Consider the following 13704-nt stretch of genomic DNA (forward strand, 5'->3'; position numbering starts at 1 on the left):
CTCTCCCAGGTCACCGCGGTAAGCTCTGCAGGAGTAAAATCTGCCGTCACAAACTTCCACCAGTCCTTCGCTCCCAAGTGAAGTTGGTTCGGTGCGAACCGTACTCTCAAATGTTCCGGACAAGAACAAGTGTAGAAACATCCCTCAATGTCAGAGATCCACCTCATCGCGGCTATCGGATCCTGTGTCCCATCAAACTCTGGTGGCTTCGTGTTGCTGAACTCCCGGTACAGCAACGATTCACCCCCCTGTGGCCTTGCAGCGGCAATGGATGCGGTGGCCGTAGCAACAGCAACATCGGTAAGAGCAGCGAACCGCTTGTCAAACGTCTCAATCAGCGTGGTATTGATAGACCCAAACATCTCTGGTATCTCAACTCGAATGGCTGCAGCCACCTCATCATGATTCATCTTGCGAATCTCATCATCGCTAACACCGCTGCTCTGTGGAGTGTGGCGCGTACCCACCATGATGTCTCTGAAACACAACATAAAAGAAATCAGAGACTAGTTCGAGTATACACGTACTCGATCACCCAATCCTACTTGTTCCTTAGTATCCTAAGGATTCTTACTTAGACTTCTCACTGATCCGGTGTTTCCAGTAGTACGGGCCCTATACTACCTTTCACACCACATCAGTATTCACCCCAAGTCCTTCTCCTAGGATTCCAGTTCGCAAGTACTCTACATCTCATCACACACAGGCCACTTTCCAGTAGACCTCTCGTAAGCTCCTCTCTGCTACCTACTCACTCTCGTAGTAACTCATAGTAGCAGTAATCTCCTAGGCTAAGGCATCACAAATCAGGCCACTCTAGTCCTAGATATGAATACCTAGCCTACTCTAGCATGCATGGCATATCACATAATATCTCATAACACATAATGTAAGGATATTTTGGGAAATCACCGTTCGGGCGCTGGCTGATCGTACACACTGATCCGCTCTACTTTTCTCAAAACCTCTTACTTTTTTAGAAAAATTGTTTCTTTTATGAAAATTTTTCTCAAATCCTCAGTTTGAGTTCAGATACGCCCAAAGGTGCGTCCAAATCCCTCAAACCAAGGCTCTGATACCAACTTGTAACAACGTAAATTTTCAAACAATTTTTCATTTTTCAAACATAACATTTCTCATTTAAATCATCTCAAACCACAAGTGTATCAAATGTTATCACGGTAAAACACATCCCAGAATCTCAAATACATAATCCTCTATCAGTACAGATCATGCCGGCGCCTTCCCGCGATCCTCGCTAGTACCTGAAACACATATCACATAACACGGTAAGCATAAATGCTTAGTGAGTTCCCCAAAATACTACATACAACACATAAGCCACTCAAGGCTATAGCTCTACGAGACCTTTCGGTCAATGTGTCTCAGTGGCCTTCCGGTCCCACAATCTGAGTAGACCTTCCAGTCCTACTCTGTCGACCTTCCAGTCCGTACCATATTGACCTTCCGGTCCATACACTGCTGACCTTCCGGTCCATACCCTGTTGACCTTCCGGTCCATACCATGCTACTCATAACATACACAATATATACATATCACATAGCAACATATATCCCATACTCGTCATAGCACATAAGACCTTCCGGTCACACATAATTACCACTCTAGGTAAGGTATAGTGAGAAAACTCACCTCGTATGATGCCTAGCAAACTCTCGTGCTCGATATCCCCGATCTAGCCTCCGCCTAATCACATAAAGTAATTATCTCTAATTAATACGGCTCTCAAAGGCTAGACTAGTCCCTCCCTATATTCTCTCAGAAGGGGAAAAAACCATTTTACCCCTCCAATGGTCCAATGTCCAAATGTTGACCAAACCCTAAAAGTCAACCCCAGTCAACGGTACAACTTTGACCAGACTCGTCGAGTGCACTCGGGTGACTCGGCGAGTCCATGCGTATCCTCTGAATCCTTCTAAGGCCTCACTCGACTCGTCGAGTTAACCTCTCAACTCAACGGGTTACCACAGGTCACGAATCGCGGGGTAACCCGATCCGACTCGTCGAGTCCTCTTATGGACTCGGCGAGTTTCCTCCATGGCAAAACTCATTTGACCTTCTGAGGTCAGATCTGTTTCTCTAACTTATAGATCTGGCCTTCTAACACCCAAAAATCACGTAAAGGTCTGAACTTGGTGTCCATGCATGGTGTATCTTGCATAACATACCATAAAAACCCCATAAATGCTTCCTAGCTTCAAACCCTAAGGTTTTACTCTACTAAAGCTTCATATTCTCGGCTCTCTGGACCTAGAAGAGTCCAGATCTAAAACACAAACTAGCAAGAGGGGTTTGAGGCATTCAAAACCCCAAAGATGAAGTGATTCAAGCCCTAACCCCCAAAAAGGAATCTACATGATAGGGAAGGAAGGGGTTCGATTTTGTACCTCAGAAAGAAGCTCCTTGCTTGGATGACTCAGAACAATAACCTTCCTTGGCCCCTCTTTCTGGAACTCTTCTCTTTTCTTGCAAAATCACACCAAAAAGCTTAAGATAGCTCTTTCTCTCACTCTACACACTCAGGCTCGCTAGGGTTCTCTCTTCTGGGAAGGTAGCCGCAATTGAAGGCTATAAATGCCTTTAAATAGGGCTCAGGCCCAAAGATTTAGGGTTTCTGCCAACAGCGCGGACTCGTCGAGTCGCCTCACCGACTCGTCGAGTCCATTCATTAATCCGAGTCATCAGTCGCGATCCTACTCGATGAGTTTAGGCGTCAACTCGTCGAGTCCCTCTTCTCAACTCAAAATAAATATTTAAATTATGATACCTGGAAATCCGGATGTTACAACCTGAAAACTCTGTAGCACGACTACTCTTGAAATCTTTGAACGAGGGACGCTTCACCTCCCCTTTTGAAGATTCTCCAGTGGCTTTCTCTTTTCCTTTATCACCATTCTTTTTGTGTTCTTCGAAAGTTTTCCGAATAATACCAGTAAGTTTACCCAAGAGTCGCTCCTCACGAGGGGATACTGGAGTATTCACTTCCTCAGGACGAGGATCTCCACCCACTTCTGGTGTACGGCTACCTTCCTGTTCAGCCATTCTTCTGAAAATTTGGAGCAATATAGTATTTTTAGAATATTAGGATTTATTATTACCTAATACTTTACTTAAGTCTTTCCTATGGTTTATATCCATATACTCCTAATGAATCCGTTCATATATTGAACTTCTGACGGTCTAAGTCTAAATACCAATCCGTGGAATTTAGTTCACTTAAACCACCGCTCTGATACCATGATTGAAAGAACCCCTTTCTAAACTTTCGTATTTCTGAAAGACCCAAACTTTCATACTTGACAATTGTTACTCCAAAACATGCTACGTGCATATTCATAAATAATATTTTACATTGATAACTTGTTTACATAAGACAGGATACAAACCGACTATTACTAAGTTTTATATATTACATAACTTCCCAGGATACTATAGTTTATACATACGGGAGTACAAAATACAAAAATAATATTACAACTATTCTAAACCTTCCAACGATATATGACTATACTGGTTACTTATCTCCTGCAAATTTGTTAAACATTGAGAGGGTAAGCGGTGACGCTTAGTGAGTTCAATAATAGATACAATATAACGTTATGCCATATATATACTTTAATATGGCAGAAGCAAAGAGGAACAAGGAACAACAAAGGCATATGTGAATCATGTGACAAGCTTTCCATATCAATCAATGATTTGATTCAAAGATATACAATCAATGAGACATAACAATTTCCATACTTCATATACATCAATAAAGCTTCGGCTCAGATGGCACAAAAGACATACGATTTCTGATTAAACATTTTGGTAGATTTCAGGCTTTTAGCCCTATCTCACCTTCTGCCAATGCCATAGAATAGAAGTCATTCTCTTACGAGACATGCTCTACATGGCCAGAGGCTACATACCAGTATCGCCGTGAATTTAAGTCATTTCACTGATCACATGGTCAAAGGTACAACTTTGCTACCATAATAGCGGAAATAATAACACAAGATGATAACACGGAAAAGCACATAGCACATATAACGCATAACATGCAATTGTTCCTATATATTGAACTCACCGTGAATTAATCGGGGGTTAAAATAGTAATTTGTGCAGTACTTCGTTATAATAAATAGCTTTCTTCGAAAACCGGGAGCTTTATTGAAAACCGGGCCCTGCGAGGGTTGGGCTTCAAACCGAAAAGATAAATTTCTTGGGTTTCTCGGGCACTTCGGGGCGTGTTTCGGGTGTTGGAAATGATTATGGGGCTTCAGGGAAGTCGAAATAGTGAAAATATGAGTTTAGGGGTGAAAAATGCCAAACTTCTAAATCTATCCGGGAGATCTCGCAACTACTATTTATAGGGGAGAGCCTCGGATCCGAAGCAATGAGAAGCAATCACATGGCTCGCATGCGAGGCCCCAGGTGGCTCGCTTTGCAGGTCGACACGGGGGAGGGGGCAGGTGGCGGTCTCGGATTGGTCCAACGCTTCGGACACGGCGCGGCTCGCAGGGGAGAGCGACGTGGATCGCATCGGACGCCTCCATGACTTGAAGACGCGGTATGCTCGGAGCGAGGTGACGAGGCCGATCTTATCCATGCGAAAATTCTCGGAAATTGTGCCCCGAACTTCTAAAACCCATAACTTTCGCATACGGGCTCCGTTTTTGACGTCAAAATTAGCCGATGAAGTCCAAAATAAAGTTCTTTATATGCACGCGTAGGCGAGAATATATTCTACAACTTTCGTTTGGACTTCATCGGCTATTTTTGACTTTATTTTTAATATTACTATTTTTAACAGACCGGGACAGGAAAATCCGTTAAAAAATCATAACTTCTTCATCCGACGTCCGTTTTCGTCAGTCTTTTTACCGTTGTAATACTATTGACGAGACCTTCGATTCTCGTTTAGGTTGTAACGGCTAAAAATCACTCGATCTTTATTTCGAGTTTTTAGCTGTCTATTGTTATTCTGAAACTTAGAAAAATCATAACTTCCTCATACGAAGTCAGATTTTGACGTTCTTTTTATGAAAATTCTCGGTTTAACAAATACTACGACTTTCATTTAGATCACCAAGGCTAAAAAGTAGTTTATCAAAAATTCACTTTTTACGTCATTCGGCGCCGTGCCGGTTTTGTCGCGGATCTTCGATTGGTCATAACTTCTTCGTTATAACTCGGATTTCGATGAGGTTTCCGCCTAAATGTTTCTAACGAAATTATCTACAACTTTGAACAATAAAATTTTGCTTATTTCAAATTTTATATTTTCGTTAAATTTCGATATTTGACTTTTAATTGGAATCTCATAAGACTTCCAATATTTTCCGAGTGATTCTAAACATAGTTTTACTTCATTTCTAATAAAAAAGATCTGTTAGAACTCATTACTCAATATCACATAATATTTCATAATATTATTTACTTTTAACATTACATAACACGATAACTGAGCGTGTATGTTACATCGGGGGTAAGCCCGAGTGTTGTCAGTGGATAACAGAGGATGATTGTAGATCGAGGGAGAATATCGTCTAGTTTATTATGCGGTCTATTGGTTTTTTTTAGTTTCATTAGTGCATATATATGCATGGTTAGCGATTACGGCGGTCGGTTGTGGGTTCCATGTTCTATTTATCCCGTAGGATGGAGTGGGGCCAAAAAGATCCCAGACCAATCAAATCTGTGAATTTTTGGTCATCTTGAATTTTCCATGTTCTAGTGTAGTCTTTTTCTGTTGGGCTTGTTTAGGGTTTTCATTGGTACGCCGGTGTGCAAGGTTGTCGACTATGGTATAGGTTGTAGATTCTTTCTTTGGTTATTCGATAGGCGGCGCAAGGTCAGGAGGTCTTGGTCGGATCAGGTCTATGAGTTTTTGGTTAGCTTGGGTGGCGAATGGGGTGGCTCTATCTACCCGGAGGTTGAGTATGACTTCGGGATCTGCACGTTATGGACAAATGAGTGGGTTTTACTCATTGTGGTTTAAGGATGTTATATAAAGTTGTTTTTTTCAGGTCGTATAGTTCTCGCTAAAAAAATAGTGTTGCTAGAGGTGTCGGGAGGTGGTCGAATGTTCAAGAGATGCCGTAGTGGATGAGATTCTGAACTTTGGAGTCTCTGCTCAGATTGTCTTATGAGCCATGTTTTGGAATCCTTGTTATTAATGGTTGCATATACTGGCAAGTGATTTCAACTCGTGCGGTAGGAATCGGGTTTGGGGAACCCATCGGGGGTTCAAAAGGTGTTATGACAGGGAAATGTGAGAACAGATTTCGAGGACAAAATCTAATTTAAGTGTGGGAGATTTGTAACACCCATTTTCTAGAACTGGTCGGCTTAGGGTTAAGAAGTATATGAGGTAAGATTTTTGGGAAAACCTTGCGTCACGACGTGATGATTAGGGTGTCACATCCTGACGTGCCAATTGGATGTTGCGTTTGCGGAATGGGTGTCACGACGTGACAGAAGCTGCAACCTAAGCCCATGAATTTTTAGGGTTTCTTCCATATATAAAGCCATTAACTCATGACCTAGGGTAACTTCTTCATTCTCCATCCCTTCCAAACGAAACCATAGCCTCCTTGAAGCTTTGAGAGCTTTTCTATTTGGTTTGAAGCTTAGTTCTTAATCTTTGGTGGAGTTTGAAGAAAAAGGAATATCATCTTGGTGCAAGGGAGCAAGGAACTAGCTTGGACCCACCATCTACCTCATGTTTTTGAGTGATTGAAGGTATAAAGTTCTCATCTTGACTTATGTTCTTCTTGGTGCAAGTTTGATGCCTTTTTGTAAGGTTTTGGTCACTCCCTTGGATGCTCTTGGAGTTTGAAGAACTCCAGAGCTTGTGATGGTTTTTGTAGGGCATTAGACTTCTATGGGATAAGATAAAAAGGACCATGTTTGGTGTATCTTGTATTCATGCTCAAGTTGTAGCCTCATTAAGGACTTAGAATGTTAGATCTAGCCTTGGTATGGAGTTCTAATAGATAAAGTTGGAAACATTATCCATTAAGTCAGTGTGAAAGAGTAGATCTAAAGTTTTGTGCTTAGATCTGTATGGATTAAGAACTTAATGGAAAAGTTGGCATTTTGCCAGATCTCACGACGTGGCCAAGGGCTTGCCACGTTGTGACGATGCTCGGATGCCCGACTGTTTTGTCTTTAGCTGGCCACGACGTGACCAAGAGCTTGCCACACCGTGGGGAGTCGTTGACATGTTGACTGTTGACTTTTTGACCAGTTTGACTTTGGTTCAAACTTTAAGGAATTAGGTTATTGATTAAGGTTCTACCGTGTTTTGGTGCAAGTCGGTTCACGGGAGCAATCAGTGTAGAGAGTGAGTGTGTTGTTGTGTTTCGTGGGTCTCCGAATCATGTAAGTTTCCTCATTGTACTATTTATTGTAATGTATATCCTTGTATGTTAGGATATACAGGTAGTGATGTACTGGTTAAAGTACTAGTAGGTTGGGGATCGGATAGTGGAGTGCCCTAGGGGATGTATGTAGTCACGTAGGATAGCCTAAGAACTCTTGATCTAGGCTTTCATGGTTGTTCCTTGTTTGGTTGTGGCTCTAGAGTGGGATCTCCTGTTCGAATGTCTATCTCACTTCTGGTCACATATACTTATGCATTCCTTTGAGATCTGCCAGTAGTGGTGTAGTGTTGTATGAGGTCGGGTATGCGATCGTGAGTTTTTAGACAGGTAGACTATGGTAGATAGTTATATGTGCTTATGTGATTACTTGATTACTTACTTGTTTCATATGTTGAGATATTATGGTGGGGTGGGTTGAGGCGGTCCTCCTTTGTGATGTAGGCCAACAAACTCGAGAGCAATCCAGTCTTAGGCTATGGGTCAGGTGGGGGCAATCCAGTAATAAGTTGTGGGTTTAGGAGCAATCCAGTCTTAGGCTGTGAGCCGGGTGGGGGCAATCCAGTTTTAAGTCGTGGACTCGGGGGCAATCCAGTCTCGTGTTGTGGGCACGAAGGGCAATCCATTCTTCGTGTTGTGGGCCCAGTGTGCATGCATTGTATGTATATTATGGTGGGAAACTCACTAAGCTTTAGCTTACAGTTGAGGATTAAATGTTTTTCAGTTACCAATGATGATCGTGGGAAGGCTAAGTCGTGATTGTACACATTCATTAACAACAATGGAGATTCTGCGTTTATTATATTACTCTGATTTTTAAACAAATATATTTTGGAACAAATAGTTTTCTTAACTTTGATTCTATAAATGTAAAGTTTTACCTTAAATAAAAATGAAATTTTTTGTTGTGAAAATGGGACGTTACAGAGACTTTTGTACTAGGCCTGGACTGAACTGATTTCATGTGTACATTTATTTAGGATGAAAAAGACTTTGTGTTTTTAAATTGAATGTGATAGTTATAGTCAATGTACTGAGTAATAAATTTACTCGAGTATAATTCATTTTAATTCAACTTTGAGTTTAGGGATGAATCTAGAAGTCGGATTGACTGAATTCTTGTTAATTTGTTGTTTTTAAAACATGGCATTTTGGTAGCAACAAGTATGGAAGGAAATGTTGTTTAAATTATTTCAGTTGTAGGTATCAATATGTGCGCTTCGTAGACCACTAGACTCATCACAAGTTTTTTATGTATGGTTAACTTGTTTATACACGTGTATACTGTGTTTCAATCATAAGCCCTTAGGTTTCATGATGGCGTAGACCACTAGATTCATTACATGTTATTTATACATGATTAAACTTATTTTTATTTATATAAGTGTGTACCATGTAACAGATATATGTAAAGTCCATTATTTACTCTTTAAAAGAGCTCTTATGGAGAAAAGAAAGACTCATATATATATATATATATATATATATATATATATATATATATATATATATATATATGAGTTTCTTTTCTCCATAAGAGCTCTTTTGAAGAGTAAATAAGGGACCATGGTGCACCGATATGAGATACATTAATACCCCCCCCCCCCTCCCTCAGAGACGGAGGCTCAATGCGGTCAAACAAGGATCTGTTAAGCCACGGGAGGCGGACGCCGACTCTAATACCATATAAGATTTATGTAGAGCCTATGATTTACTCTCCAAAAGAGTCATTATGGAGAGATGAAAAACTCAAACATATAGACAGTAGGGGCGATGTGTAACACACCAACAATAACTTCATAACATATATTTCAATTATGGGAACTGATTCGTATACAACAGCTTTTCTCCGTGCACAACACTTTATGTTTTAATATAATATATTGTCAAACCCAATAAATATAAATTGTTGTATATGAAAAAAAACTGATGTGTACAAAATTATATCAAATGTATGATAATATTAAAATCACCAACACTCCAAATGCAATCTACTTCATGGACGGTAGGGTAGGTAACCTCGGTTCAATTGTAAGCTCATAGGAAAAGAGATTTATAGCCCCATATTGGCATATTCAACATAAAAATCTCTAATGAATGGTAGGGCTAAATCACTTCTTTTTACTTATCTGATAATACTAAAATGACCAACACTTCAAAAGCAAACTAGTTCCTCCATGGTAGGATAGTTGCTTGATTCAATTGTGAGCTCATAGGAAGAGAGATTTATAGCCGCCCCATATTGGCATATTCAACACAAAAATCCTTAATGGGGGCCTAAATCCAAATTCAACCAACCAAAGAAAAACAAGAAAAACTAGATGAGCATGTAGTATCTTGGGGGATTAGACATTCAAATTCAATCCAATCCAATCCATCCAAAACACAATTCAATCCAATCCAATCCAATCCAACCCAAAATTCAATCCAATCCAACCACAGAAAAACAGGATGAAGGAAAACAAAGGGACACCTACAGCCATTTCCCATCATGATGCAAGACAGTACATGTAGGAGAGGATCTTGATGACCTTTCCAGACAAAACAAAAATAATGCTGGAAAATACCGACAACATTACTTGTTGGCATAATAATGGCTTTGTCAGAACCACAAGGAACAAAGGGCAAACAGTATAAACACGAGAACATCTCCTTTAAACTAAATCATAATCAACAAACCAATATACCAGAATATATTTGCTCAACAAACAATGCTTCACGACTTCATCTAAAAGTGGTCACGCTTCCTCCTGTTCTTGCAAAGATTTATGAGGGGACCACAAACAACCAACAAAAAAACCTCTAAACCTTCATATTCCCAACCCAAACAAATACACCAAAATATTTTCTCATAAAATAACACATCATTTTTCTTGTTTTTTCTAACAATGAAACACTCTTTACAGCAAATTTTTCCTTTCAACACAAAAAAAAACCCCTCATAAACTTCATGCATATTCCTTGCTCAACATCATCTTCCACAAACCAAACACCCGGGTTTTTTTTTCCTTCTTATGTACGTTTAAATGTACATGGTTCTTAAAAAATAACGAGTCATCTTCTGCTAAAACTCGAAGAACAAACAGTTAGGAGTCGGGAGAAACAACCTATAAGACTCTGTCTTTTGTTGAAAACTTGCTCATCTGAGTCTTTTTTTTTTTCTTTTCTTTCCTATTCAAACTTTTATCAAGAAAATTTAGTCACTTCCCCATATTCCCAAAATATCATACATCCATCTTTGTTCGTCCACCTAAACACAAAATGATCCTCTCATTGTTAGAGAAAAATACAAGACATCTTTATCTACTTTACTTAATTTATTTTGCTATGGCAATTACCACTTGGGCCAAGATTGTTGATACCAGGATTAGCATCAAACCCCATTTGGAGAAGATTGTTAAGATCGTTATCCCATGCGGGCTGCAAGATAAAAAAAATAATACATTTTCATAATTTAAAATATATATAATCACAGATTGACTACATCCAAATACAATAAATAAATGCATTCCTAAAACAGCGTGTGTGTACCTGAGGGTGGATAGGATGCATCGGTGCAGTTGTAGCGTGTGGGTGTGAGTGTGGGTGTGGATACGAATGGTGGGATGAGCTTAATGCCGGGCTGAATCCAAATCCTGGATTGGAAGTGCTTCCCCGTGAATGAAGAATCTGCAACTAAATCATTTAGATCTTGCTTGTTAAGTTTTGTTCATTTAATTAATTAAAGGGAACAATAACATAAACGAATTGAAACTCACATCTTTAAACACAAGGCGATCCATGTCAATGTTCAGTTCTGGATTCACAGTTGCTAGTTTCATTGATAAGAACTGCACCAGAAAATCAATAATCGCAGTTATTCAAAACATGCCATACAAAGGGATCTGGCTTAAACCAGATATAAATCTATAATAGGAACTTAACATACCTCCACCTGTTGTTGGAGCGACTGAACGTAGTTGATGATCTCATCAAGCATTACTGCTTTTCCAGTGATCTTCACCCAAATTAACAAACCCCATCAGAAACTTAAAGAGAGAGAGAGAGAGAGAGAGAGAGAGAGAGAGAGAGAGAGAGTTACCTTATTGCATCCAGGAACAAGTTCTTGAAGCAATTTCATTCTCTCACTGATCTTTTCTCTCCTGACCTGGATAAAGCAGAGAAAGGTCTATGAATATGATGAATGAAGAAGAAAAATCAAGGATGGGGGCATATATTTTACCCTTTCTGCAAGGCTATGACTGTTGGTAGCCTGGCCTCTTTTGGCTCTCACATGAATGTAGTTGTCTTTAGGAGCTCCCCCACTATCCGAATTATCCTTGGCTGCCGCTTGTTTACCTATTTGCTTGCCTACTCTCGAATCATGTTCAATTCTCTGTTTCTTTTCATCTTTCTCTGAGGTATCACCAGACCCATCGTTTCTTTCTTCTCTTTCACCATTCTACACAACACACACATTTGTTAAATTTACACATTCAAACAGGATCAAGATTCGATTTTTTTTTTTTTGGCAGTAAAAAGGTACCGTGATGGGTTTGAATTGAGAATGAGGGGCTCTTCTTTTGTCTCTGCTATTTGGCGATGAAGAAGCCCCGCATTCAGGATTGAGGTTGTTAGCAAAGGGATTTACCATTTCTGAGAAACTTCCACTTCCAAAAGACCCAAGTTTTGGGACCAAATCACCGATGCCTGAACCAGATTGATAATGATGAATAAGACCCTGATGATTCTCAAGCCCAACTGGGTAAGCCGACGAACCACCGAAATTCTCGAGTGGATCCCAACCCGATCCGAAGGGATTGCCAGACCCACTTGAAGACTTGTTGTTGAACATGGATCCTGAGCTCATTTCACCTCTATATTGGAAACCCATTTCACTATCATTATTATTATTATTATCCTCAGAAGAAGAAGCCATATGTTGTTATCAATCAACAAATACAGAAGAAGAAGAAGAAGAAAGAAGTAGAAAAGTAAAAGTAAAAAAGAGGAGTACAGGATCTACGAAAACTTAAGCTATTCTAATACCTACCCAGCTAACAGCTATCATACACTTGAAAGGAGGAAACCCCCATTCCACGATTCACAGAAAGAAATATAGGGGTAAAGTTGAAAAAGTTGGGTTTGACCAAAAATAGGCTCAGGGTTACTCATATCTTGCAAGACTCAACAAGGAACAAAATGGCAGCTTTACAGTACAAAAGAAACCCTCCCATGGACAAAAGAATAGGAGGGAAATCCAGTGTAGCAGGGCATAAAATCTTACAACATACCAACACCTCTACTTACCCTTCAAAATGCCATGATGATCAAAGGATGAAAAGTAAATTGTAACAGACAAGAAAGTGTTAACCTTTCAGAGCATAAAGTAAAGTAGAGAAAGATGGAGTGAATGGACAGTAGTTGTTGCTAAGCTACAGCTTGCTGTGATTACCCAAAAAGAAAGCAGATTCCTTTTTTTATTTATCCAATAAAATAAACAAAACCCGCAAGATTCCCAACCCAAAAACAAAGAAATGGGTATATCTTGACTTGATCCTATACTATGTGCATCATTAACAAACATTTCAAACCTTCAAAGAAACAAGGAGGAATGGAGTTCTTAAGGGTATGGAATTTATAAGGAGATTCTTTTTAGAGAGGTTTAAATTCAAAAAGGGCAGACACAGAAACCCTTCAATGACTTGGCCGATATTACAAGACAGTTTTTTGGCAAAAAGAATCAAATTCTTAATTGAATTTATGCAGAAACTAGAATGGGTCAAAAGATTCTGCCCGGTTTGTTGATTCATGAAATGTTTATGATGGGAATACTAATTGTACAAGCAATAGCAACATAGCAAGAATGGGAAATTGCATAAAACAGTTAAAAGAAGCATCGAATTCCTACTTTTACAGATTAAAGACAAAAGATAGGGGAAGCTACTAAGCAAGCTAGAGAGAGAGAGAGAGAGTATATGTCCTATGTAATAATATACTGATATGTGTGCGCGAGACCAAGTAACCTATGCTTACTTCCGGGGAAATGGTGGCTTGAGTTCATATAAGGCTACTGGGAGTTGGCAATACCCCCGTTATTATGCCTAATAACACCTAATAACACCAATGAACACTGCCCCCTCCCATGTTATTTCATGTTAAAGGCCTTCTCGTTGCTTCCCATTACCACCATAACATCTTTTAACGTCATTTCCTTCTTTTTCTCCTAGTAACGTGTGTGGGGCGTTGCCCACACCCACCACTCTAACGTACACTAAATTATAGTTTTTGCCCATTTTTGTAAGAGAAATTTCGAGAAATAACAAAAAAAAG

The 13704-nt window shown here is 39.6% G+C and overlaps 1 protein-coding gene across 4 annotated transcripts; it reads right to left on the bottom strand.

Moving 5' to 3' along the window:
- Window positions 1–10026: 10026 nt before the first annotated feature.
- LOC145131581 (basic helix-loop-helix (bHLH) DNA-binding superfamily protein) lies at window positions 10027–13379 on the bottom strand. 4 transcript variants are annotated; one of them, XM_079066265.1, is made up of 9 exons: window positions 12682–13377; window positions 11918–12248; window positions 11615–11833; window positions 11474–11539; window positions 11321–11389; window positions 11151–11222; window positions 10924–11067; window positions 10731–10812; window positions 10027–10642 (listed from the first exon to the last, which is right to left on the bottom strand). In XM_079066265.1, exons 2-9 carry the CDS (start codon window positions 12239–12241, stop codon window positions 10617–10619), a joined length of 1002 nt encoding a protein of 333 aa, XP_078922391.1. In that variant the 5' UTR covers window positions 12242–12248; window positions 12682–13377; the 3' UTR covers window positions 10027–10616. The 4 variants fall into 4 exon arrangements, with proteins under 4 accessions (XP_078922391.1, XP_078922386.1, XP_078922382.1 ...); XM_079066260.1 differs by having other exon boundaries at window positions 10924–11061; window positions 11918–13379; XM_079066256.1 differs by having other exon boundaries at window positions 11918–13378.
- Window positions 13380–13704: the final 325 nt, after the last annotated feature.

Source organism: Lactuca virosa, chromosome 1 (assembly GCF_052849685.1).
Source record: "Lactuca virosa cultivar CGN04683 chromosome 1, Lactuca_virosa_CGN04683_v6, whole genome shotgun sequence".
Classification (NCBI taxonomy): Eukaryota; Viridiplantae; Streptophyta; class Magnoliopsida; order Asterales; family Asteraceae; genus Lactuca; species Lactuca virosa.

What these genes read in the sequence shown, in the direction of transcription:
- LOC145131581 (XM_079066256.1), bottom strand. Translation starts at nt 12,310, where the DNA reads ATGGCTTCTTCTTCTGAGGATAATAATAATAATAATGATAGTGAAATG. An exon ending in ATCGCCTTGTGTTTAAAGAT is followed by an intron (nt 11,068 to 11,150) that starts GTGAGTTTCAAT and finishes TAAATGATTTAG; the next exon opens with TTGCAGATTCTTCATTCACG. An exon ending in CAACAATCTTGGCCCAAGTG is followed by an intron (nt 10,643 to 10,730) that starts GTAATTGCCATA and finishes TTTTGTGTTTAG; the next exon opens with GTGGACGAACAAAGATGGAT.